Source organism: Chiloscyllium plagiosum, unplaced genomic scaffold (assembly GCF_037043375.1).
Source record: "Chiloscyllium plagiosum isolate Xiang-an unplaced genomic scaffold, Cpla_swu_hap1 HiC_scaffold_4, whole genome shotgun sequence".
Taxonomy (NCBI): Eukaryota; Metazoa; Chordata; class Chondrichthyes; order Orectolobiformes; family Hemiscylliidae; genus Chiloscyllium; species Chiloscyllium plagiosum.
In genome coordinates, this window is record NW_028270142.1 from 105,874,119 (window position 1) to 105,901,813 (window position 27,695).

The 27,695-nt window shown below is 38.1% G+C and overlaps 2 protein-coding genes across 5 annotated transcripts in view; one reads left to right on the plus strand and one right to left on the minus strand.

The window, feature by feature from the left end:
• The window catches only part of LOC148150195 (general transcription factor II-I repeat domain-containing protein 2A-like), a 90,704-nt gene that overhangs the window by 40,066 nt on the left and 22,943 nt on the right, over positions 1-27,695 (plus strand). Inside the window, exon 1 of one of the 3 annotated variants that reach the window (XM_087986552.1) lies at positions 13,114-13,435. The exons of the other annotated variants lie outside the window; for them this stretch is intronic. The gene's annotated coding sequence lies outside the window, so the exon portion shown is untranslated. Of the gene's footprint in view, positions 1-13,113; positions 13,436-27,695 lie in introns of those variants that run through there. 3 annotated transcript variants of the gene reach the window in all.
• cfap418 (cilia and flagella associated protein 418) lies at positions 2,641-25,818 on the minus strand. 2 transcript variants are annotated; one of them, XM_043688025.2, is made up of 6 exons: positions 25,689-25,818; positions 21,770-21,872; positions 17,665-17,723; positions 12,619-12,684; positions 10,926-11,021; positions 2,641-3,804 (listed from the first exon to the last, which is right to left on the minus strand). In XM_043688025.2, the coding sequence occupies exons 1-6, from the start codon at positions 25,790-25,792 to the stop codon at positions 3,651-3,653; spliced, it is 582 nt and encodes a 193-aa protein (XP_043543960.2). In that variant the 5' UTR covers positions 25,793-25,818; the 3' UTR covers positions 2,641-3,650. The 2 variants fall into 2 exon arrangements, with proteins under 2 accessions (XP_043543960.2, XP_043543959.2); XM_043688024.2 differs by having other exon boundaries at positions 17,665-17,726.

Here is a 27,695-nt window from a genome sequence, read left to right on the forward strand (position 1 = left end):
GTGAAGGAAAATCAGAGTTAATGTTTCGGGTCTGAGGAAGGGTCACCGAATCCAAAATGTTAACTCTGATTTCTCTCCACAGATGCTGCCAGACCTGCTGAGTTTGCCCAGCAACTTCTGTTTTGTTATTATCTCTCTTCATCCTTTTATCTAATTTTGCATATATAAAGAAGTGCATAACAACTGGATCCTGAGTAGCATAAAGAAGAAATGGAAGAGTCTGGTTATTGCAAAGCATATCCAGGAACATTCTGAATGGAAATAGGGAGGTGGTACAGTGACGGTATTGAGGAACTTTGCAGAAACAAAGTGGCAGTGAGAGCAGCTACTGGTGGTTGAGGAGAGCAGGAAACTCTAAATAAGTTAGTTTCAGAGGAATAAAAGGGATGTGAAACCTCTGGATCTTCTTAGGAAGAGAAGGACAAGACCCCAGAGGGATTTGTGGTGAAGATTTTAAAGTCAATTTTCTCAGATCTATGATGTTTGGAAAGTTATAATTTTGATAGGTGCAAACCGGGCTGTGGTACTTAGGATGGGAAGTAGTTTTTGAAGGGTTGAAATAGATTGCTTGTAACAAGAATACTAGAAAAATGGTGATCAGGGTATAGTTGAACATTACAGGAGCAAAGACAGTGGCAGAGGTAGGAAATTCAGAGGTGAAAGAAGGAATCCTTCACAATGGATAAAATACAGGAGCGGGGCAAGCTGGACTGTTGCATGAGACTATATCATTGAGGACACAATTGAGTCGGAGACATCCCTGTACTGAAGTCAGCTAAAAGGTTGAGGAGGATGAGAAGATATACTGAAATCCATTTCCTGTAATCTATGGGAATGCAACATTACAGATACTAAGTTCCATGAGTAGTTAGATGGCAATGTTTCAAATCTGTTCTGACACGCAGGGAACTTGTCACAAGTATTTTTTTTCAGACTACTCAGGTCAGTTCAAGAGTCACTGAAAAGCATTTCCAGGACACTGTTCAGTTTTGGCAAAAACAGGGATAGACTCCATGTTTGGAGTGCTGATTCTTAGATGTTCTGTAGGGAAGACATCAAGTTGTTCATGATTAGGGCTCAGAACTTTGGGAATGTAGTAAAGTCTCTGATGGTGTTAGTGAAAGCTTTTAGAGGCTTAGAAGAAGCCTGCAACATTAACACTTTGGTGCAACTGGGAGAATGCCCATAAGCTGTACTTGTTTCATAAAATTGAGGAACATCAGATCTCAGGCAAACCCAAGGACATAAGTAGTTTGATGAAAACTAGCATTGTGCCAGCAAATAACTACTGGAGTATAGTTTCAGAGTCAAGAGGGATAGGAATCTGGCATAGGATGAAGATGAATTAAAGAAGGAGCCATTGCTGAGACAGTGCAGTGAAGATTTGTAATCCCTGGTGAAGTTTAATTAGATCTGATCATGTCATTTACATAGGGTTGTTACATTCATAGTACCTGCCTTGATTGTGTTTGTTATTCTGAGAGGCATGGATTGGGTATACAGAAAGGAACTTTTCCCTTTAGTACAGGAATCAATAATTAGAGGGCAAAGATTTCAGGTAAGGAGCCAGCAGTTTAGAAGGGATGTGAGGAAAAACGTTTTTAGTCAGAGTGGTGGGAATCTAGAACTCACTGCCTTGAAGAGTGATAGAGGAGGAAACCCTGAACATTTCAGAAGTATTTAGATGTGCACTTGTGACATCAAGACAGTGGACCACATACTGGAAAATGGGATTTGAATAGTTGGGGCCTGGTTTTTGACCAGCATAGACTCGATGGGTCAAAGGGCCTTTTTCTGTGCTGCAGATCACTAATGGCTCTATAACCATGCATGCTCTGTGGTTCAATCAGTCTATAACAGTATTCTACATTTTTTTTGTGGGTGTTAGCAATAATTTGGATATGTATTGTTGAAGTGCATTGAGGAATGTGGTTTTATTCTCCTAGTAAGTTTCTGGAAATCACGTCTGTCTACATGACCATGAAGCCAAATTTTCATGCTATATTAATACTCCATTGCCTGAGCAGCACCTTTGGAAAAGTTTGGCAAAACAAGTGTAAAATTGTAAAACAAATGTACAAACTTCTTGAGGTATGCAAGAGAATGAATGAAGAAAAACAACTGTATAGCTAGATTAAATTTGCTGTACAGTCAAGCTTAAGAATTACTTTTCTTCAGCCAAACAGATCTCATTTTCAGTAGCATTTTGTAGACAACTGAAGACTTTTGTTACAATACGTACCTTCAAAATAAGTTTTGGGTTTTATATTTTCCTATACGTTCATCAAAACATTAGATTTGATTTGCCAAAATGATCTCCCAGAAGTCAAGGTATGTTGAATGTGGCAAAATAAAATTAAGATTCGGTGTAGTTTGCTCTAGAAATCATTCATACCTTGGCAACAAATGGAAAAGACAGCAAAATGAGAGAATGGATCAAAAATATCTGGTGGATTCTGAAGATCAAATGCAATTTCATCTGGGCCACTGAAGTCAAAGTACATAATGTATTAGTATTTCAGCAAGCTTAAAACTTTCACAATGTATAGCTCTTTAAAACAAGTTAGAATTTCAAACTCCTAACAGTGAAGCTGAAACAATTACTTATAAATGTTCAAGTCAAGCCACAACAATTACATGCCAATATTCCAAAACTTTATTTACATTTTTGACCAAATACTTGTCACAGCAGCAAAACTCTTCTAAAAAGCGTAATGATCATTGTGTAATTGGCCTTTGTTTATCCAGTGTATAGCTTTTTCATTTTAGAAATTCCAGTATAGATAATTTAATAAATTCAGGAGATTTCTTCCTGCTTTAAAGGTATTGTGACCTCCAAGATTGCTTTAAAAGTTGTTTCAGTTCCATCTTAGGGACATTTGCCATGTCCAAGGCTTGAGTTTGAATGTTATACATACATATTTAGATTTGTGCTACAAATTCCATGCTGCTGGACTCTGAGCATTTTTCCAGCTGTAATGAATGCTATTCACTTTGAGAAATGCAGCCAAGTGCATTCTTCAATTCATTAGAAAGTGATCTTCACATCATTTAAAACTTGTCATGAAAAAAAAAGCATTGCAGTAAACACACGGGATTAACACAAGGACCTCTTCCAGTGCAACTATTTTTTAAACCCAAGTAATTATGCTCTCGTCATCTACGCAACAACATTTTCCATTTTGTAGCAAGTTATCTAATAACTCCTTGTGCATAGTCAAAATCATTTGATTAGATAACACTGAAAATAACGTGTCTAAAACTCTAATGCCAGTGGGAAAGCCAAGTTGATCTAAATCTTAAATATACTTTTCATGTGGATTTTTGTATCAAACTTGGGTCAGTTTGGTCTTGCTTGCACAATATGCTTTTGCAAGGTAATCTGCAAGGTAAAGTCTATTGTCAGTTATTTTTCCACAATATTAAGAAAAACTGAATTCTATTTAGTGTTAGTGACATACATTTATTAAACCACATTATTGAATTAGAACAACATTAAAGAATGTTTTAACCAAGAAGTATAGAAAAATAAATTAAATTGCTGCAGCTCGCCTTGTATTTAAAAAATAAATCTACAATATTATATCAGGTAATACAGTGGACCAACCATCTAATGGTGACTGGAAGAGACAAGTGTGCTTTGAAAGTTTTCAATGTTTTCCACACACCCATCGAAGTTCCTGTTCTTCCCTGAGGTCTGTCAGGTCCTGGATTGACCTCCAGCTGCACTGACAGGCATATGCTCGTGTACCTTTCCTACTCAATGTCTTCGCTTTCAACTTGTTTAAGTCGGGCATGTTGTTTCTGTTGGTGAAAGCAAAAAAAATGTAGGTGTATACCATTTTAAATGTGGCCTAACATTACATTTATTATTTGTAATTAAAACTAGTGGAACAATCTGTACTGAATTTATTTACATAAGTGGTTCTATTTCCTCCCATATTTCCTCCTCTAAATCTAACATAATTCTTTATCCCCCTCTCTCATCAGCTTAAATTCATAGAACATAGAACATAGAACATAGAAGAATACAGCGCAGTACAGGCCCTTGGGCCCTCGATGTTGCGCCGATCCAAGCCCACCTAAACTACACTAACCCACTATCCTCCATATACCTATCCAATGCCCTCTTAAATGCCCATAAAGAGGGAGAGTCCACCACTGTTACTGGCAGGGCATTCCATGAACTAACGACTCGCTGAGTGAAGAACCTACCCCTAACATCAGTCCTATATCTATATCAGTCCTAATTCATCTATATCATCACTCCAAATATTCCCAGAAGTACAGAGTTCCACATTTACACCAGTTTGTGTGTAATGGTTTTCTCGATGACTATCATACTTTGAGAACCTCCAATTATGCTTATCCCCACAAGCAGAAATATTCTTTCTGTATTAGCTCCACGAAAACCCTTCAAAGATCTCCACTAGGTCACTCCTCATCCTTTTGTTTTGACAAGAGAGGCCCAGCCTGTGAATTCAACATCTTTATATAATGTTTACAATATTGCAACTGGAAAGCACACAATACTTTAACCCAAGTTCCATTCAGGTTTAGGATAGTCTTCCCTACTCATTCCTTCAGAAGTAAAGCCTAAAATTCAATTTGCCCCTTTTGACAAGGGGTTTGTTAATCTGTGACAATGTTTCATAACTTATGTATCTGTGTTCTGGACTATACTCATACAGTATGGAAACAGACCCTTTGGTGTAACTAGTCCATGCTAACCATGTTCCTAAACTAAACTAGTCCCATTTCCCAGTGTTACCCTATTTAGACTTGCACCTACCAAATAATAAGTGATTTTCTATTCCTGCCAAAATATACTCCCTCTCCTTTGACTATATTGAATGTTATTTGCTCATTCTTCAAGTTAATTAAATGTTTTCCAACAATATTATGCAGTCTTCCTCAGGACTGATTATCCCGCCCTGAAATTTGGTGCTATATGCAAATCGATAAGTTGCTTAAATGTCTAAATTAGTTTGCAAAATTTAACTCACCAATGTTAATTATGAACAGCAACGGTTCCAGTACTGAGCCTTGTGGGACCCACTTGGCACCTTCTGGCACCAGTCTTTACTCCCATCCTCTGCTTTCTATCTTGAAGCCAGCTAGCAATCCATTCTGTCACCTGTTCCTTAATTCCATATTGTCTAACCTAATTCATTAGCATCTAATTGGAAGTCTTTTAAAATTGCATTGACAGTATTACCTGTGTCTGCTCTATTATCCATTTTCTGTCCCAATTATATCTTTTTAAAAAATCAATAAGGTTGATGGAAGAAAATCTTCATTTTTGAAATCCATGTTCACTATTCACTATTATACTCTTATTTGTAGAGGTTCTTTGATTATCTCTTTTAGTAGAAATTCTACTTTTTTTTTCCCCATAACTTACCTTAAGCTGGCTAACCTACAAATTACTTGTCTATGTTCTGTTCCTTTTCTTAAATATACGATTGCATTAGCTTTCCGATAGTCCTCTGATAAACCTTTTACCAACAAGAATTAATAACTGCGGCCTAGGCAAATACTGAAGCAAAGTAATTATTTAAGATTTCTGCCATCTCTAGCATTGTGGTGGCTATTCCCTAATACCATATTCCTAACATATTCTAGTCTTCCTTATTGATATGTCGATAGAATCTTTTATCACTTTGTTTCAATATTATAACTTCACAGTTCCTCTTTGCCTTGCTAACTGTGTTTGTGACTTACCTCTTAATCTCTTAATATTTGCTGTCATCATAAGTCTTCTCCTGTCGACATACTTAATGCCTACCTTTTTCCTAATGCTCAATCTTTCCCTTATGATGTTATTCATCCATTGTGTCCCATTTATGTTCATTTGTTCTTTCTTTTATGAATACATTTTTCCTGCACTTTGCTGGACACTACTAAATGTTTATCATTGTTGGATGTGTTGTTGTTGTCCAATATTGTTGTCCAATCATGCTATTTTCTCAAGTTCTATTCTCATGCTTCTGAGGAGTTCATTCTTTTGATAGCAACTTCCTTTCTGCTTTCCTACAATCACTAACACTGATGATCAAACTTGGGTGAAACATCAAATCAGCCACTGCATTCACGTGAAAAGCCTGTCGGTTAGACTTTTCTGGTACATTTTGCACAATTATTCTATGAAAGGGAAACCATGTTTGACAAATCTGAACATAACATTGGAAGGAGTATTGTACTTGAATTATCAGAAGGCATTTAATTACACAAGTACAAAAAATGGCTGTTACACAAGATCTCAACTGATTGGGGATAATCTATTAGAATTGACTAAGGATTGGTTAACAGACACATAACAAGAGAATCGGGATGGACATGTCTTTTTTTGAGATGGCAGGATGTGACTACTATGCTGCAAGGAGCAGTGCTTGGACATCAGCTAGTTGCAATCTATATCATAGGAACATAGGAACTAAGGGTATTCAGAACCTTGAGCCTGTTCACCATTCAATGAGATCATGGCTGATATGTAGCCTCGCTCCATAAACCCACCTTTTGCCTATATCTCTTAATATATTTGCTTAACAAAAGGTTTTCTATTTCAGATTTAAAATTAACAACTGATCCAGAGTCCAGTGACCATTGTAGAAGAGAATTCCAAACATCTACTACCCTTTGTGTATACCAGTGCTTCCTAACATCTCTCCTGAACAGTTTGGCCTTACTTCTCGAACCATGGCCCCTAGTAAGTTCCAGAATCCCCAACCACTGGAAATAGTTTATCTTTATCTACCCCATCATTTCCTGACTTCAATTAGATCACCCTTTAACCTTAAATCTAAAGAAAGCAAGACTAATTTGTATAATCTCTCTCACAACTTAATCACTGAAGTCCCGATATCATTCTTGTAAACATAAGGGAATAGAATATTAGTAAATGTTACAATATATGAGCAAAAGCTCAGAGTTAGGTTTTGAGAATTGTTTTAAAGGAACTGCAGAAGCAGAAAGGTTTCTTTCATGCGGGACTTTGAATTTATGACCTTGGAAGCTGAAGGGACAGCAGTGTGAAACTCTAACTACTGGATATTTCTTCTTGAACGTTCTGCAGTTTTTGACATGATCAAGACCATGTCACACAGTGTAAAAATTTCAAAATGTATGACTGATATGAAATGTGAAAGCATTGTGAATAGTAAGAAGGAGGTGCAGAGAAGTGTAATGTGATTCATTTTGGTAAGAAGAACTTGGACAGACAATACAAAACAAAGGCAGCAATTCTAAAGAGGATACAGGAACAGAGGAACCTGGATCATTGCGTGTACAAAAGTGAAAGGGCAGGTTCAAAAAGTAGTTAACAAAGTATACAGCATGCTATGTTTTAGTAATGAGGACATTGAGTACAAAATCAAGGAGATTATGTTACACCTGTACAGAAAACTAGTTGGGTCTCAGCTGGAATAACATCTCCAGTTCTGGAGCCATATTTTCGAAAAGATGTGAAGGCTTTAGAGAGCATGCAGGCAAGGTTCATGAAAATGATTTCAGGGATGATGAACTTGACAGGAGATTCATTAGAGGCATTCAAAATCATAAGGGGTCCAGTCAGAGACAAAAACTGCACCATTGTGGAAAGATCAAGGAGGCAAAGATTTCAGGTAATTGACTAAGCAAAGGAATGGAGACAGGTTCAATCATGGCATTCAAAAAGGAATTGGATTATGATGTTAAAAAAAGCAGGGTTAAGGGGAGAAGGCTGGGGAATGACATTAGATAAACTGCTCCTTAAAAAAAAATCAGTACAGATATAACAGGCTGAGTGGCCTTGCTTCCGTGCTGTAACTATTCTGTGATTATGTTTGAATGCATCATTTTCCAACTCTTCTACCTCCTCAACTCTACATGTAACTAACTCAGGCTCCTCCTCATTGTCACACATAATACACAGCTCCTTGTTCCCCTGTGTTGATATGCTCTCCTGACAATGTTGGATGATTTCCTTCTTCCCACTGCCTCACAAATTGTTAAATAGTTTATTTCATAGTAAGCTTAGAAAATCATGGTGTAAACAGCACTGCATGAAGCTGTTTACAACCTACAAATTTAGGTTGAAACTTTATTGCTGGAACAGCACAGCAGGTCAGGCAGCATCCAGGGAACAGGAGATTCGACGTTTCGGGCACAGGCCCTTCTTCAGGAATATTCCTGAAGAAGGGCCTGTGCCCGAAACGTCGAATCTCCTGTTTCCTGGATGCTGCCTGACCTGCTGTGCTGTTCCAGCAATAAAGTTTCAACTTTGATCTCCAGCATCTGCAGACCTCACTTTCTCCTCGAACCTACAAATTTAGCCCTGCCAGCAACTTAATACAGCATTTAATTTTTATTTGCTGAGGTACTGGCCATACTTTTCCAATCTTCTTTAAATACAAGGAGATAGCAGAGGAATTGCAAATGCAAAATGTTTGTTCCAAAAAGAATGCAAGTCTAAAATCAGGAACTGTGGGCCAGTAACTTCAACCATAGTTAAAGGTGGGAAAGGGTTGATGAGAGTAATGTAGTGTAAATATGCTTTCAAAAGGTGTTTGACAATATGCTTTCAACAAAAAGCAAAGTGCTGAAATGTTTAAAAACTGAAATAAAAACATAACCTGAAATGTTAAACCTTTTCTCACGGAAAGATGCTGCCTGATCTGCTGAGTATTTCCTACATTTTCTATTTTTATGTCACACAATCAACTTGCCAGCAATATTGAAGCCTATAAAACAAAATAGGAAGTAGCAGCATGGGTTTAAAATTAGCCAAATGACAGAAAACAGTGAGTAGTGGTGAACAGTTGTTCATAAGATTGAACTAAAGCATATGACAAATTTCCCCAGGAGTTGATAATGCTTGTTCAAAAATAATGACTTAGACTCAAGTGTGAAGGATGCAATTTAGAAAAATTGCAAATGACACAGTTTAGATACATTGTGAATTGTGAGGAGCGAAGTGATCAGCGTCAAGAGGGCATAACCAAGCTGGTGGAGTGAGTAGACAGGTGGCAGATAAAATTTAAAGAGAAGAGTAAGACATTTGAGTAGGAACAATGAAGGGAAACAATAAACAATGAAATGCACAATAAAGGATATGTTAGAGATTGGTTGTATTTGTGCAAAAATTGCTGAAGGTGGCAGGGTAGGTCAAGAAAATGGTTAAAAAGATATATAGTGTCCTACACTTTATAATTAGAAGCACAGAGCACAAAACAATATATAATGAGGAACATTTAGAGAATACAGATTCTGGTTTTGCCTCACTGAAGCATTGTGTCCAATTCTGGGCATTACACTTTAAGAGGGATTAGACAGCATTGGGGAAACTACAAAAAAAAAGGTTTATGGTAATAGTTTCAGGGATGGGATAAATTGGATTAATTGGTGTTATTCTCCTTACAATAAAGAAGGTTGAGAGCAGATCTGATTGACAGAACTGATCAAAAGCATATGGGATCTAGACAGAGTAGACAGCAGGAAACTGTTCTTATTGACAAAAAGGCCAAGCATGAGATGACACTGATTTAAACTGTATGGCAGACTAACCAGTGGGTACATGAGAAAAAATGTTTATAGCTCAACACAGGGTTAAGATCTGAAATGCACTGCCTGACTATGCGGCAGAGGCATATATATTTTTAACAAAGGAAATGGATAAACATCTGAGGAGAGAAAGTTGAACGGCTACAGGGATAGGGAGAGGTAATAAAAGTTGTCCTTGTAAAGGGCTGATATTGACCCAATAACTTCCTCCAGTACTGTAATTAACTCTATGAATCTATTTTTATTTTATTTATTTTGCATTTACAAAATCTGTCCAAAGTAGAGACAAGTCACAGTAATATGCCTGAGATTGCCAATATTTGTTTGTTCTTGACACGTTGATAAACTTTGTTATAAAAGCAAAAAGAATTGAAACACCAGTTTTGAACAGTACAAAATGTTTATCAGCTTATTTTACTAATTTAGAATTCTGAAATTGAAAGCAAGGAACCCTAAATATTGAGCATGAAATTCTAAGTCATAATTTTAAAAATAATTTGCATGATAAATATGAGCTGGTAACATTACAGCGAGGGAACCAGTATCAGAAGTTTGTCTGAACAGGACAAGCAACTTAATTTCCTTTAAGCTGCTGCATTAAAGAATGAAGCACAATGATCTAACCTGGACATGAGGAAATGCATAGATGACAATCTAATATAATGCAACTAGATGTGGAGTTAGGAAAAAGTTTTGGTTCATTTTATATTTTAAAATTTGCACAATGAAATATATACAAACAAATTATACCAATTCTCTTGCAGTCCCTTAATTAAATAGATTGATTAACTGGGGATTGAACCAGAAAAGTATATGTAACATTGAAAGGGTGAATTCAATGTCAAATCAAGTACAACGAGAAATGCAGAGGGAAAGAAAGAATGTTAAGATGGAAAGAAAAGGGAGAGAGTTTTACACTCTCCAACACTGAAAACCTGCAGGAATGAAACTTCATACTTGTAGACAGTGAATTTGCAGCCCGAAGGGAGTTGACTAGCAGAAGTTAAAAACTTACTGCAATGTTAACTGGGCACTTGGACTGGAATGTACTGCACTTAACATTCTGCGGCAATTTAGTCTGTATAAACCATGCAACTTCAGCAATTCATTTAAACCATAAGCTGGATAGAAAATTACTGCTTTCACAAAGCTAATGATGGCAAATTAGATGGTAACTATTGGATTTCAGTTCAGTGAAAACCTGTCACTTGCCTATAGCATTTTTAATATGTAAGAATCCCACCACTAATTTTGCAGCAACATTCGGGACTATATGAATGTTAACTGAAAACCCAATATTACACATGAGTTTGTTTGGAACATTTTAAATTTTCCAGTTTCATACTGGAACTGTCAGATATATATCTGTACATAGTCACGCATACCTGAAAAAAAAGTAGTCACATGACTTGTTCCATTCATAATCATCAAGTGCAATTACTCTAAAGTCACAGGTAGTACAGCGGAGTTGGTCACACGTTCTGTTTATTAAAAAACAAATATTTTGACATCACAAAGTATATTGTTCACAAACTAAATTATATAACCACATTAAAACAGTGGAATTGGCAAAGCAAGCTATCATTCTGACAACATGTATATTGACATTATTAAAACTTACTTTTCACAAAACAAAATCAATACAATTATTTCTTAGACTCTATGGGGCTCAACTATTGTCTTATAATTGTGAAGGACTGCCTTCAATGTTGACTTGCTCATCAATTTTCACTGTTTCCTTAAGGGGATATAGCTAAGTTTCAACTCTTCTCAGTATCGTTCAGATTTAGGTCCAATAATGAGAAACCAGCAGCACTAAGTTTCATTCTTCAAATGGGGAAGATGAGAACAACCATATTCTCCATGATAAGCCAGGGGCTAACATGAGTAAGGACATTAAACATCCCTCCATCACTAACACTAACCAGGTCACACATAGAGCTCTGGGGAAAAAGGGAAATCAGAAGGTCCCATTGAAAATGATAGTGAAGAATGTTCTAAATGTGTGATCTGAGTAGTATTAGAAGGGGATGGTGGGAAGCTGATCTTTAGCACCAGCTAAAGTATGATTGTGGCAGTTCAGGACTCCTGCAAACAACTTACTTCAACTTCAGTGAGGGAGTGTTGCATTGTTGAAGGTACTGTTCTATGGATGATATTTCCATATGCCAGTGATCGAAGATGAAGTGAAAATGTCTATGACTCTCAAAGTTAAAGCTATTATTTAAATACAAGTCTTTATTAATATAGGATGGCGAATCTTCTTATCACAACTGGAGAGTCAAATGGTAATGCACTAACTTCTGAATTTATGCCAGAGTGATCATTGTGATATTACAGGACAGAGCTATCTGTTTAAGAGGCAGCATAGCTGAAATGCATTTCAAATAGGCTTGCTCTAGACATGTATTTCTCATTTTGAATTTACTCATTCCTGGCAAAAATGAATATTTCAGCTTTATCAAATATATTAGGGCACTAAAAAGTAATATTAGGTTTTATATGAAGAAGTTTTCTATAAGGTACTGTAGCAGCAAATTGTAGTAGAGGTAATAAACAATTGATATAGGAAGAATTTCAACTGAGATGAGGAATTCCTTCAACCAGACAGTAGTGAATCTTTGGAACTCACTGCCGCAAAAGGCTGGGGAGAACAAGTCATTGAGTGACTTTAATACAGAGATAGATAGATTCTTGATTAGTAAGGGGATCAAGGAATCAAGGGCAACAGGGAGAAGGCAGGAGAACGGAGTTAAGAAATATATCAAATAGCTGAATGGCAGAGAAGACTCGGTGGGCCATATGGCCTAATTCTGCTCTTATACCTCATGCAACTGTTTCAGTATCATGGTAAATAGGTAGATGTGATTGGGACTCGAGGAAATGCATAGGTGACAGTGTGGTCACTATCGGTGTTTCATTGGTTGTAGATGTAGATACTACAAAAACACAATATTTCAATATTTTAAAAATGATATACAAACAAGTACATACATCCATTTGCTTTTGCTCCCCAAAATTTTGTCTGACATGGACTTCAATTAGGGATGAATGAAACAAATCTGAAAATAAAAATACCTCCGAGAAGTATTTGTTCCCAATCCTAGAGGTGCAGAACTGCCGCCGAGATAAACTGGACAACACCTGAAAACAAAGTATTCAAGATAGTTCTCTTTGGATGATGTACGCAGCTCAATATATCTAAAATGATCCCTCTGTGGAGTTCACACTTCTAGTACATTGACAAACCACTTCAACCCTATCTTTACTGCTCATTAGCCACATCAAAAAAAACATACACAGACAGGATAGAGAAGGGATAATAGAAGGAATGTTTTTAAAAATCTGGCACACATTATCTGATATGAAGTGGTAAGCTTAGATAGCACAAGCCAATCAAGTAGCAGGTGAAAACCCCAGCAAGGCCAGAGATATGGAAGTCTTGCCAATCTTAAGGTAAGTCTTCCTTTAAATTGTTTATGTCATTCTGCAGACCAACAGGCTGACTGGCTGTTGGGAAGAAGCAATGTGGCAAAAGGCAACTACAGCAAAGGACCCATGGGATAGACTAGTTAGTGGAGTGGATTTTTCAGGCTGTCAAAGGAGGAGGCAGACAGTTGAGGAGCCCTCCCTCTAGACTAGGGTGGCAGAAATTGTGGGCCACAACTAGTAATGGTTGGACCAAAGGCTTCCTCATGAGGTCTGAATAGATCCCTCCTACTCTTCCTGGCCCTGGCTAATATGAGTTAATCTTTAGTATTTTAAGTATTTTCTAACAACATTGGTATAGATTTATGTTATGGCTCTGATTATGCTTTTGAATGTTAATTAAATCTCAACCTGCTCTTTATAGGAGACTTGCTGACAGTCATGAACATGACTGGATAAAATTAATGTAAGTAAAGCATCCAATAATGAGGAAATTAATAGAATTAGAGTGAAAATTCCATCTGAGGGTGTTAAAAGTAGTAGGGGAGCACATTGTAGATACTCTAACTATAATCTTTTAGAGTTCCCTGGATATAGCAGTTGTCCCGCTTAAACATGTAATTCGCCTGATGAAGGGCTTATGCCCAAAATGTTGATTCTCCTGCTCCTCGGATGCTGCCTGACCTGCTGTGCTTTTCCAGCACCACATTCTTGACTCTGATCTCCAGCATCTGCAGTCCTCACTTTCTACCCTTCTTAAAAAGGGAATGGGAAAGAGGAAAACAAGGGAATTACAGATCAGTTAGCCTAACATAAAATAAAGTACTGCAGATGCTGAAGATCTGAAACAAAAAAACAAAAATTGTTGGCAAAAGTCAGCAGGTCTGGCAGCATCTGTTGGGAGAAAGCAGACTTAATGTTTTGAGTCCAGTGACTCTTCATCAGAACCATCTATGGTAGCAGGGAAACTGTTATAAGTCTATAATCGAGGTTGGGGTAACAGAACACCTTGAAAATTTTCAGTTAATCAGGGGAGGTCATCATGGATTTGTGACAGGTAAATCATGCCTGACAAACCTCAATGAATTTTTTTAAGTAGTGGACAAGGGAATGACAATGAGTATTGATTTCCAGAAGGCTTTCATTTGATAAAGTCTCACATAAGAGACTGTTAACTGAGATAGAGGCCCAAGGATTGAGAGCAGATTAATTACATGGCTGAGAAATTGGTTGAATGGTTGGTGAAAGAAAATAATTGGCCGGATTTGACCAGTGGTGTCCCACAAGGATCTGTGCCAGGTCCTCAAATAATCACATTATTTATTAATGATTTAGATAATGGTGTAGAAAGTCATATATACAAGGTTGCAGACAGTATAGATGATGGCATTAAATTACAGAGGGATATTGATTGAGAAGGTGAATGGATAAAACTATGGCAAATGGAGTTCAATGTAAGCAAGTGTGAAGTTACCAATTTTGAACCAAAAAAGAAAAGATCAGGTTACTTTCCATATGACATGAAATTAAATGCAATGGATGTCCAAAGATACTTAGTACAAGTGCATAGATTTTTAAAATGCCAGGAACAGGTGGAGAAAATAATTAAGGAAGTTAATGGAATGCTGGCCTTTATATCTGGAAGACTTGGATATAAAGATGCAGTTTGCTGCAGTTATACAAAACCCTGCTTAGACCCCACTTGGAACAAAGAGAGCAGATCTGGGCAGTCCACCTTAGGAATGACATATCAGCTTTACAGGAAGTACAACATAGGTTTACAAGAATGATGCTTAAAAATGTGTTGCTAGAAAAGCGAAGCAGGTCAGGCAGCATCAAAGGAACAGGAGAATCAACTTTTCAGGCATAAGCCCATCTACAGCAGTTGTCCCGCTTAAACATGTCATTCGCCTGATGAAGGGCTTATGCCCAAAATGTTGATTCTCCTGTTCCTTTGATGCTGCCTGACCTGCTGCGCTTTTCCAGCAACACATTTTTAAGCTCTGATCTCCAGCATCTGCAGTCCTCACTTTGTTTAAGTTATGAGGGATTATATAAATAAGGCTGCTTTCTCTAGAATTTACACATGCAAAGAATAATGGGCTCATTATTAAAATTGTCAATAACTGTTCAGTATTCTTAGAAACAGCTGATGATATGATTGATCTAAATTATAACCCATATGTTTTACGAAAAGGTTAACCATGATGATCAATGATTTTAGCATCAAATTTTCCATTAGTACCCTCCTGTAATGAAGACATTTGACGTTCAGATATAGCACATCTGCACAAAATATCTTGTTCTTAAGCAATTTCAATTCAAGAATCCTTGAGTTGGGAATAGGAATTAGAAATAGTCTGACATATAAAGGATGGGAAAGATTTTGCACAACTTTCTCAACACTTCCTCAGAGAAAGCACAAGTATAAAAAGGGAAGACTGGGACTGTCAGTCAGGAGGATAGGGTGAGCTAGGTGGAAATAGAAGCAGTCTCTCAGGCTTTGATCTGATTGAACAGGTATAAGTAGGAACAACATCTAGGTGATGTTATAGAGATCTGCATCATAGAAAAAGGTCCTTTGATCCATTGGTCTGCGCCAGTCAAAAACACCCACTTAGTTATTCTAAACCTATTTTCCACCACTTAGCCTGTAGACTTGTATGCTTTGGCATCACAAGTGCATATCTAAATACTTCTTAAATGTCATGAGAGTTTCTGCCTCTACCATCCTTACAGGCGTTGTTCCAGATTCCCACCACCCTTTGGGTGAAAATTTTAATCCTCAACTATCTTCTAAACTTCCTATCTCTTACTTTAAATCTATGCCTCCTGTTACTGGTCCCTCCACCAAGACGAAAATTTTTTTCCTCTCTACCATATCTATGCCCCTCATAATTTTCTACATCTCAATCTTGTCTCCCATCAGTCTCCTCTGCTCTAAGCAAAATTACCCCAGTCTAATCAATCTCTCTTGAAATTTCAAACTCTCTAGCGATTCATTTCAGGTCTAACAATATTGGGAAGGAGAGAGGAGACATCCTGTTGAGGGGATGACATGGTAGTTCAGTGGTTAGCACTGCTGCCTCACAGCACCAGGGATCTGGCTTTGATTCCAGCCTTGGACAACTGTCTACGTGGTGTCTGCACAGGTTTCCTTCAGGTGGTCTGGTTTCTTCCAAAAGTTCAAAGACTTGGATTGCCCGTAGTGTCAGGGATGTGCAGGCTAGGTGGGTTAGCCATGGGAAATGCAGGGTTAGAGGTATATGGGTAGCGGGTTGGGTCTGGGTGGGATGCTGTTCAGAGGATTGGTGTGGATCCGATGGGCCAAATAGCCTGCCTCCACACTGTAGGGATTTTATGAATATCAGGAGTTAAAATTTTAAAAAAAGCTCTAAGACAGTAAAACGTAGAAAACAGGAGTAGGCTCTTGAAGCCTGCTCCGTCATTCAATATGATCATTTGATGATTATTGTGAGGTGATCATCAATGTCACATGCAAATTGTCTCAACAACAAAAATGAATGAATGAGTAATGCAAGGCGTGTTCCATATAGTGTGACACTGAGAATAAACTGGGGCTTTGAACAGTCTGCACTTAAACTCAGTTGAAACCATGGTTCTAGTGAAAATGACAACAGAATTGTAAGAATGACTTTATACGCATAACTGAGTGTGGATGGCTCAGCCAGAAGTAAATGTAAAACATACAATTTATAGATTGAAAAAATGATAAAGACAGGATTCAGGTTACAGAACATGATCAGGATACTCCAGCTGAACGAAAGTTGATATATAAAGTGAAATAGTTACAGCAGGAGTAACAAATGAGAAACATGTTAATGTTGGTTTGAAAAGCTGGGTCAGGAATCAACTTCAGATGAATTCTCTCTTTGCATTAGTTTTAAACAGAAATAGCACAATTGGCCATGAGGTGAGCTCAACACTGATATAGCGCAGCAGGTCAGGCAGATCCAAGGAGCAGGAGAATCGATGTTTCGGGCATGAGCCCTTCTTCGTGAAAAAGGGCTCATGCCCGAAATGTCGATTCTTCTGCTCCTTGGATGCTGCTTGACCTGCTGCACTTTTCCAGCAACACATTTTCAGCTCTGATCTCCTGCATCTGCAGTCCTCACTTTCTCCTCAACACTGAGATATGCAGGGGAGAAGAAAACAATAAATAGATTTGTAGTTTTGGTGATGGTTTATTGTGGTGAGCAGTAAATTCATCAGAATCCTTTAATTACACTCTTTAAAAAAATTCCTAAGGTATACATGACTGTACAATTACTTTTATGGAGGCAAACAGGTGGTAGCTTTGCCCATTGGGTGTTCACAATGTAAATTTGAATGTGTGATTGCTGTGACTTTTCTACCCATTAATTTTATGACTGGAGAAATTGTTGGTAAAATATTACCAAAATTCTAGTGTGCTCTATTTGCAGTTTATTTGCATAGAGTTGTTTTAAAGATGTAATTTTAGCAGATTAGTAAACAGATAAGTGAGGAAAAGGCAAAATATTAAAGAAAACAAAACAGGTTCAAAATAGATGGAGTGCTTTATAGTATCATTTTGTACAACTTAAAATCTTGATTAAAACTAAATATGCAAAATTTCATACTAATATGAATTCAGTTATAACCAAAGGTAGTGAGTAACTTTCAAAATTACATTTTAAAAAATCATCAACTTACTTTTTACCCCTGGTCTGAGAAAAGGCTCCGTTACCTGTACAATTTGTTATTGCTCCTGACTTCTGTAACAAATGAGCAGCATTTTAAATAACAAGAACAACTTTGAGAAAAACAGTATTGTTCATTTCAATTTTTAATGAAGCATCCTGATTATTTAAACGTATAGATTCAAATCTAGAACATATGTAAACTAGCATGACCTGAATGCATGAGGATGTTTTCAGAACAAGAATGTCTAAGCAGCTGAAGTTTTGGTATTGCAATGCATGTGGAGAATGAAAATTTAGATTGTGCATTTAATTATTATTCCTATAGTAATAGCACATTTAATATATTTTTCTTACAACTATGTGTTGCATGGAGCAAAACAAAAGTGCTCAACATTAAAAATGGGATAAATGTTCAGTTTACAGAAATATTTCTGCACTTTCATCTCACTTTAGTGCTGTCAAAGAGCAGGGATGAGTGTAGTGGCCATCATTAAGAAGGAAGTGCTACAGAGACTGCAAAGTCTAAAGGTGGATAAATCGTCCAGACCAGATGGACTACAAACTAGAGTTCCAAAGGAGATAAGTGAGGAGATTGTGAAGGCATTGGTAATCTTTCAGGAATTCCTGGAGTCAGGGAGGGTTCCAGAGGACTTGAAAATGGCTAATGTAAAACCTACATTTAAGAAGGAAGGGAGGCAGAAGATAGGAAACTACAGACCAGTTAGCCTGACATCTTTTGTTGGTAAGGTTTTAGAGTCCATTATTAGAGTCAGTACAGCTTCATCAACAGACGTCAAAACCTGACAAATCTGTTAGAATTCTTTGAAGAGGTAACACGCAAATTAGACAAAGGAGAGCCAGTGGATGTGACCTATTTGGATTTCCAGAGGCCTATGACATGGTGCTGCACATGAGGCTGCTAACTAAGAGCCCATGATGTTGGGGATAAGGTACTGATATGGATGGAGGATTAGCTGATTGGCATAAGGCAGAGAGTGAGGATAATGGGGTCATTTTCAAGATGGCAGCAAGCGACTAGTAGAGTTCTACAGCGGTCAGAATGGGGATCACAACTATTCATGTTATATCTTAATGATCTGGATGAAGGATCTGAGAGTATTGTTGCTTAGTTTGCACATGACACAAAAAAGGTGGAGGGGCAGGTAGTGTTGAGAGACACGCTGGGAGACTGGACAAAGAAGTGGCAGATGGAATACAATATAGTAAAGTGTGAGGTTGTGCACTTTGGTAAGGAGAATAGAGACTAATTTCTAATCAGGGAAAGGTTTCAGAAACCTGAACAAAGGGACGTTAGGAGCCCTAGTTAAGGATTCTCTTAAGGTTAACATGCAGGTTCAATTGGCAGTTAGAAGGCTAATGCAAGGTTAGCATTAATTTCAAGAGGACTAGAATACAAAAGCTGAGATATACTGGTGAGGCTGTATAAGACACTGGTCAGATCACCTTTGGAATATTGAGAGCAGTTTTGGACCCCACATCTAAGGATGGACATTCTAATGTTGGAGATTTTCAGAAGAGATTTACAAGAATGATCTTGGGGATGAACAGCTCATATGAGGGACAGTTGAGGACTCTGAATCTGTACTTGATGGTGTTTGAAAAGATGAGTTGGGGGTGGTGGAGGCGGAAGGGCAGATTTCATTGAAACTTACAGAATACTGAGTGACCTGGATACAGTGGATGTAGAAAAGTTACTTTCACTAGTGGGAGAGACTTGGACCTCAGAGTGATGACCTTTTAGAACAGAGATGAGGAAAAATTTCTTCAGTCAGTGGGTGATGAATCTGTGGACCTTTTTGCTGCAGAACGCTGTGGAGGCCAAGTTCTTTAGTGTATTTAAGATAGAGATAGATAGTGATTAGTAAGGAGATCAAGAGTCACAGAGAGAAGCAGGAAAACTGGATTGAGAAACATATCATCCATGATTGAATCATGGTATAGACTCGATGGGCTGAATGGCCTAATTATGCTCCTATATCTTATGGTCTTAAGCTTATGGGGCCTACAAAATGCAGCCTGCCCATTTAGGAAAAGGCAATACTCATGCAATGAACAATAGTTAAATATTTGTTTATTGTACAAATATGAATTATCTTAGTTCACAGAACATAGAACATTACAGCGCAGTACAGGCCCTTCGGCCCTCGATGTTGCGCCGACCTGTCATACCAATCTGAAGCCCATCTAACCTACACTATTCCATGTACGTACATATGCTTGTCCAATGACGACTTAAATGTATTTAAAGTTGGCGAATCTACTACCATTGCAGGTGAAGCATTCCATACCCTTACTACTCTCTGAGTAAAGAAACTACCTCTGACATCTGTCCTATATCTATCACCCCTCAATTTAAAGCTATGCCCCCTCGTGCTCGCCGTCACCATACTCGGAAAAAGGCTCTCCCTGTCCACCCTATCTAACCCTCTGATTATCTTATATGTCTCTATTAAGTCACCTCTCAACCTTCTTCTTTCTAATGAAAACAGCGTCAAGTCCCTCAGCCTTTCCTCGTAAGACCTTCCCTCCATACCAGGCAACATCCTAGTAAATCTCCTCTGCACCCTTTCCAAAGTTTCCACATCCTCCTTATAATGCAGTGACCAGAACTGTACACAATACTCCAAGTGCGGCTGCACTAGAGTTTTGTACAGCTGTAGCATAACCTCATGGTTCCGGAACTCGATCCCTCTATAAATAAAAGCTAAAACCCTGTATGCCTTCTTAACAACCTTGTCAATCTGGGTGGCAACTTTAAAGGATCTGTGTACATGGACACAGAGATCTCTCTGCTCGTCTACACTACCAAGAATCTTATCATTATTCCAGTGCTTTGCATTCCGGTTACTCCGACCAAAGTGAATCACTTCTCCGCATTAAACTCCATTTGCCACCTCTCAGCCCAGCTCTGCAGCTTACCTATGTCTCTCTGTAACCTACAACATCCTTCGTCACTATCCACAACTCCACCGACCTTCGTGTCATCGGCAAATTTACTAACCCACCCTTCTACGCCCTCATCCAAGTCGTTTATAAAAATGACAAACAGCAGTGCACCCAACACTGACCCTTGCGGTACACCACTAGTAACTGGACTCCAGGATGAACATTTCCCATCAACCACCACCCTCTGTCTTCTTTCAGCAAGCCAATTACTGATCCAAACTGCTATATTTCCCACAATCCCATTCCTCCGCATTTTGTACAATAGCCTACTGTGGGGAACCTTATTGAACGCCTTGCTGAAATCCATATACACCACATCAACCGGTTTATTCTCATCTACCTGTTTGGTCACTGACATCTACCTGTTTGGTGCTGTCTACATGTTTCATGCTATCAATTTCTACTACAATAGGAATTACATATAATGTAGAGAATAGAATCAGGCCATATTCCTAACAGGTCCATGTTAGTGTTTTTTCGCAGCACAAGACTTATCCTCTCTTCTTCAATTAAATTCTATTGTCAAAATCTTTCATTTCTTGTTCCATCCTGTTTTTACACGCTTCCCCTAGGCGCATCTGAGTTTCCTCTTAAATATATCATTCGTTTGAAAGCAAGTTGGTGATAATCAGCATATCGATTATTTCAAAGCAAAAGTAGTTTCATACCAATGAAACACATGCAGTTGTGCTGGCAATTTATGACACAGATGACTTTGTTTAAAGAAAAACTGCAAGGCCATCAACTTTCCATAAGAAAAAGAGCTCCTTTTGTCCAACTTACAAGCATATGAATTAGGTTTTACTTGAGAAGAATTTCTCATGAGCCATCTTGATGTGAAAATGCTAATTACTGCTGAGGACCCACATCCACTAGAAACTGATTTGACACTGCCCAAATTCACTACATTTTTCAGCTTAACAGCCAGTAGGTGAAAACAGTTTTCACTCCTTCTAGTATGAGCTCATCATGGATAATACATTATCTATCAGTTACAACTGTAAATTGAGGCACGGAAATTTCATTTACACAAGAGATTCTAAAATAATTACTGTATGATATGAATGAGAAGGATGTTTCTAATAATGTTTGATGAGCTCATATACATAACATCTTTTTGGATATTATTTTGAAAGTATGTAACTTACAGAAGGATCAGATAAACTTGGATCATCATGAAAAATGTCATCAATAAGATCACTTAAATCATCTTCCTCTCTGGAAATTTCTTTAGATGACACTGAAGGTGCACTGAAAAATATAACACAAATATTAAACAAACATATTGTATGGGCATTAGATAAGATTCCACCGTGAATGGACAAATCCACATTTTTCATGAGATAAACAGTGGAAAGATTAACTGAAAATGCCTGAAACCTGATACAGGAACCATTAGAAATATACAGGCAAAAACAGATTAAGTTTTAGAAATTAGCTGGATTGACACATCCGTTTTTAACAGGCAATGCAGAAGTTACATAGCAAAAGTTTGTCCCCAAGGAAAAGTTGCAGCTGCGCCATGAAAACATACTATCGTGGTTAATACAATAGTTAAGATCCAGGAGTATTGTGGATGGATTATTTTGTGAATTTGAGTTTGACGGATTGTAAAGAGAACTGGATTTTCCTTTTTTTATAAAAAAGGCCAATGAAAGGATAGCAGAATTTTTTTTTAAGAAAACAAGGCATTTCTTATAATCTATGTGGTTCCAGATAATTGCTGATCTTGATTGCTTGAACTCACTAAGGAAAACATTGACTGTTTTTACCACTGTGTTTTATGGCAATTATGTTTGAACAATGTTGTGCAGTGATAGCACTAAAACAGATCATTCAATCCAACTCGTGCATGCCAACCAGATATCCTAAATTAATATAATCTCATTTGCCAGCATTTGGCCCATACCCTTCCAAACCTATCCTATTCATGTAACTATGGGCTTTGGATTTTCAGTTGGGGAAGTGTGCTGAAAGAAAATCTTGCCTGTTTTTCAAGCGCTTTTGTAGTGAATCCAGTGTAAAACCTGATTGTCGTCTTGAAGTGAAAGACTTGTTGATGCTGTGTTTCCTGAACAAGATGTCTCTACCACAATGCCAGAGATAATTACCTATGTCAGCGATACTCATCTACATATGCCAGAACAGTAGGCTGACAGCATGGTGACTCAGTGGGTAGCCCTGCTATCTCACTGAACCAGGGACCTGGGTTCAATTCCAGTCTTGGACAACTGTGTGGAGTTTGCACGTTCTCCCTGTGTCTGCATGGGTTTCCTCCCACAATCCAAAGATATGCAGGCCAGGTGAATTGGCTATGCTAAATTGCCCATAGTGTTAGGTGCATTAGTTTGGGTAAATGTATGGAAATGAGTCTGGGTGGGTTACTCTTTGGAGGCTCGGTGTAAACTTGTTGGGCTAAATAGCCTATTTCCAGGGAGTGTAATCTAATCTAAACATTCCAACCTTGTCCTTTTTTATTCCTGCAAGAACTGACAATTATGGTCCAAAAATGTTTTTTCGCCCCAAATCCCTGCAGACAGAAATCTGTTTTGCCTTCTTTTACCCCAGTGTGAATGCACGTGTCTGTGTGTGTTGCATTTTGCAGGTTATTTAGACAGGTAAACGTTAATATTTTCATATTATATATTCTGCATGTTAACTAATTCTGTTTTAACATGGGAGTAAGATTTGTTTCAAAATAATATATTTTATGATTATTAAAGAAACCTGGTTGATGGATTTTTTATTTCAAAGCATACAACTGGGCAAACCAGAAACTGGTAAAAACACAAATTTATGTTGTGAACCATGAAGTAGTAAAATGAGAGAAAAATAGCGCATTCCTCCCTCCTCAGTTGTATCAAAGTTATGAACATATGACGCCATGAACATGAAGGTGGTGGTTGTCATTTGGTTTTTTTGAGCCTGTTCCACCATTCAATAAGATCATAGCTGATCTAATTGTGGCTTCAACTTCACTTTCTTGCGTGCTTCCTAATAACCTTCGGCTTCCTTTGGAAGAGGTGAAGTAGTGATCCTGATAATAAAGAACAGTAGTAAGAAAGGATGTAACTTAGAGGATCAGGAGATAGAATCAATACAGATTAGAAATAACAAGGATCGGTACACGATGGTGGGAGCAGCTTATATGTTGCTAACAACGGTTATTCCATTGGGCAGAACATTAAAAAAAATTTGATGTAACAAAAGCAATGTAGAAATCGTGGGAATCGTAATCTTCAAATAGATTGGACTATTCAAATGGTAGTTTGGAAGACCATTTTGTACAACACACTAATCATTGTTCCCTAAAACTAGGATCAAATAGGCACAAATTTGATATATAGGTTTATGTAATGAGGCAAAGTTAATCCGAGGAAACGGTCCTCTGGGGAACAAGTGATTCTAAATTGAAATCCATATTGAGTTTGAAAGCAACATACTTCAATCACAAACAAGAATCTTAAATTTACAGAGTGCCAATTACATTTGTGTGATGAGAGAGCTGGTTAAGGTTACCTGGGTAAACTAACAAAAGGAATGGTTAAAAACATATAGTGGGAAACATTTATGAAATTTATTCAAAATTTTCAATAAAAATATGCTCCTTAAAAACTAATTCAGCACTTACTGAATTTTATTCACTAGCTAAGTTACAAGTTGTATTAGCTTAAAAGAAGAGGCCTATAATTTTACAAAGAGTAACAGAAATAGCTAAAATGAAGGATTTTAGAACCAATAAAAGCAAAACCATAAAATTGACAAAACAAGGAAAAACAACACAAGTAAACTACCCAGGAGTTTGAGAAGTTCCAATGTAAATAAGTTGCAGAATAGTTGTCAAAATGAACTTTGGCTGGAAATGTTATAATACAAAAAAACTGAAAGATGATCTTGGAAACAATGTTGACTCACTCTTTTAAAAAGTCTTCATAGGTCTGCAGATGCTGTTTGCACTGACTGGTGACATTGAAACATTTAAGCAACATACACAGTCTTATGTACCAATAACACAACACATTGTTCAAGGATTTTATGAAGGTCCAGTACTCATTGTTAAAGCGGTTAGCAAAATATAACTTTTTAAAAAAAAATTATCCCTTAATTCTCTGTTGATGAGTGGGGATTATATTAAAAGAAAATTAAAGATTGTAGATACTAATTAAATTGCCTTGTTCACTTATGTTCTGCTAAAGTTATATTAATTAAAAAATGCTAATTTCTGTTAAAATTAAAAAGTTGGTTTCCAAGACTGATTATTTATAAAGTCTGATTAGGAACAAATGAGTAATTTTAAAGGTCACTGAATGTTTTGATTTAAATGTGGTCTAAATCCAGGGACAGAGAGGCTGATTTGGTTTGCCTTGCCATCCCTGAGTCATAAAAATGTGAGACCAATGTTGGTTAGTTGGTTTCAACCTTTTGATAATTTAAGAATATTCTCTTCAAAAATTAAGTGTTAAAGAAAGCCTTGTGACAACATTTGAACAGGCTGAGAGAGTTGTTGGGGGCATGGCAGATGGAATGTAATGTAGACAAGTGAAGTATTATCCATGTTCCAGGAGGAACAGAGATGCAGAGTATTTCTTAAGCAAACAGATGAAAGTGCACCATGTTGGTGATAAAGTGAAAACTACAGAAAACACAGAATCATTACAGCAGTTACTATTACATCAAAATACCTCATCAGCTTCCAAATAAATCTGCTGGACTATATATAACCTGGTGTTGTGTGATATTTAACCTTGTCCACCAGCTATTAAACTATAAAACACTTTGGAAGGTATGAGGTTTTCGAAGTCGCTACATAAATGCAAGTTCTTTACAGCTTCATCAAACACGGAGCCCAGAAATAGTAAACTGAAAGGTTCAGAGTTTAGCATCAACGAGACAAATAGCCGCAGCCTCTGGTCACCAACAGGTTGTGCCTTGTACCAGGAGCAGACAGTCCTGCTGCAGGCGAGCTGAAGCTCTGATGTGTGATGGTGAAGTGTTGTCGCAGCCATGTTCCCTAACCCCTGGGACACATCACTAAAACTCAGAAGAAACAAATTACTGGCATTTAACCTGATTTTCACCTCCATGCCCGCTCCCTCGCGGCTCGGCGCCGGCCGGTCCTGACAGAACCGCAGCTCCACTTCGTCCAAAAGCTCATCCAGATCGTCCGCCATGACAGCAGCGCCGGTTGCCTGGAGCCGACGAGCGCGCGCACACGCGCGTAACGACATGCCGTGCCCCGAGAGCGCGCACGCAATCGCGCACGATGGCATCGGCAGCGCGCTTCTAGGGTCCAGAGGAGATACGAGGCGTAGCGTATAGGCTGCAGGAGCAAATTACGGCAGACGCTGGAGCAAATAAACTCAACACAAATGTGAAAAGAATTTTAAATATCTGAAATAAGCACACTTAATGTTCAAGCATTTTTAAAAAGATCATTGACACGGACGTGAACATTGCTGGCTGGGCAAATATTTACTGCCCATCCCTAACTGTCCATAGGAGAGTGGTGGTGAGTTGCCTTCTTAATCAGCTGCAGTCTTTAGGTTATCGGGAAATGGCTTAGGGCACTGCCCTGAGGAACTTCTGAAGAGCTGTCCTGGAGCTGAAATGACTAACCTCCAATGTAATCATCTTCTTTGTGCTAGGTTTAGCACAACCAGTGGAGAGTTTTCTAGTTGATGCCAATTTTGCTCGGACCTCTTAATGTCACATTTGGTCAATTGCTGCCTTGATGTCAAGGGCAGTCACTCTTCAGGCCCACCTTTGGAGTTCCCCACTTTTGTCCATGTTTGAACCAAGACTGCAAATGAGATCAAGAGCTCAGTGTGTGTAGTGGAACTTAAAGTGAGCATCAGTAAACATGTTATTGCACAGCAAGAGTAGTTTCATAGCATCGTTAATGGCCTTTTCTGTTGCTTTGCTGATGATTGAAAGTAGGCTAATGTGGTGGTAAATGTTTGGGTTGGATTTGTCCTGCTTTTAGTGAACAGAGCATAATTGAGAAATTTTCCACATTGCTGGGCAGATGCCAATGTTGTAAGCTTATCTAAGGTTGTCACAAGTTCTGGAGTTCTTACTATTATTGACAGTATGTTGCCAGTGCTATTGGTGATGCAGGGACCTCAGGAGGAGGCTGAGATGGATTGTCCACTTGTCAGTTCTGGCTTAGATGCTAGTGAATTCTTCAGTTTTGAGTTTTGTGCTGATATACTGGGCTTCCCTATCATTGAGTACAGGGATATTTGTTGAGTCTCCTCCTAAAGAGAATTGTTTAAGTGCTAATCAACATTCATGATGGATGTCAGTTCCTCTGCCACCAATGATCAATAGCTGTAGTGCATGTCGCCTACACTATGCTATGCAGCAAATCACTAAGTTTCCTTAGATAGCACCTTCCAAACCCATAACCACAGCCATGTAGGGCAAGGGCAACAGATATGTGGGAACACGACCACCTGCAAATTCCTCTTCAAGACACTCACCGTCCTGACTTGGAATTATATCACCGACTATTCCTTCAGTGTTCCTGGGTCAAAATCTTGGAACACCCCACCCTGACAGCCCTGTGAGTGTACCTTGACCAAATGATGTGCGGAGTTTCTAGAAAGTTAAAAATCACATAGCACCAGGTTATAGTCCAATAGATTTATTTGGAAGTGCTTACTTTCGGAGTGCTGCTCCTTCAGGTGGTTTCTAGAAGGCAACTCACCACCACCTTATCAAGGGTATTTAGAAAACCTGGCTAAACCAGTGAAATCCACATCCCCTAAATAAATTTGGAAAAATGTGGCAGCATTGCAGAGTTTGGATTTGATCCATTGTTTATAGAATCGCTTAGCTGTTTTCATTGTACGCTGTTTATGCTGCTTGGCATACAAGTAGTTCAGTGTTGTAGCTTAACAATATTGATACCTAACTTTGAGGTGCATTTGGTATTGCTTCTGGCATGCCCTTTTGCACTCTTCATTGTACAATGGTTGACATCCCAGCTTAACATTAATGGTAGAATGAGAGATGTTGCCAGATTATGATGTCACAAATTGTGTTTGAATACAGTTCTCCTGCTGTTCATGA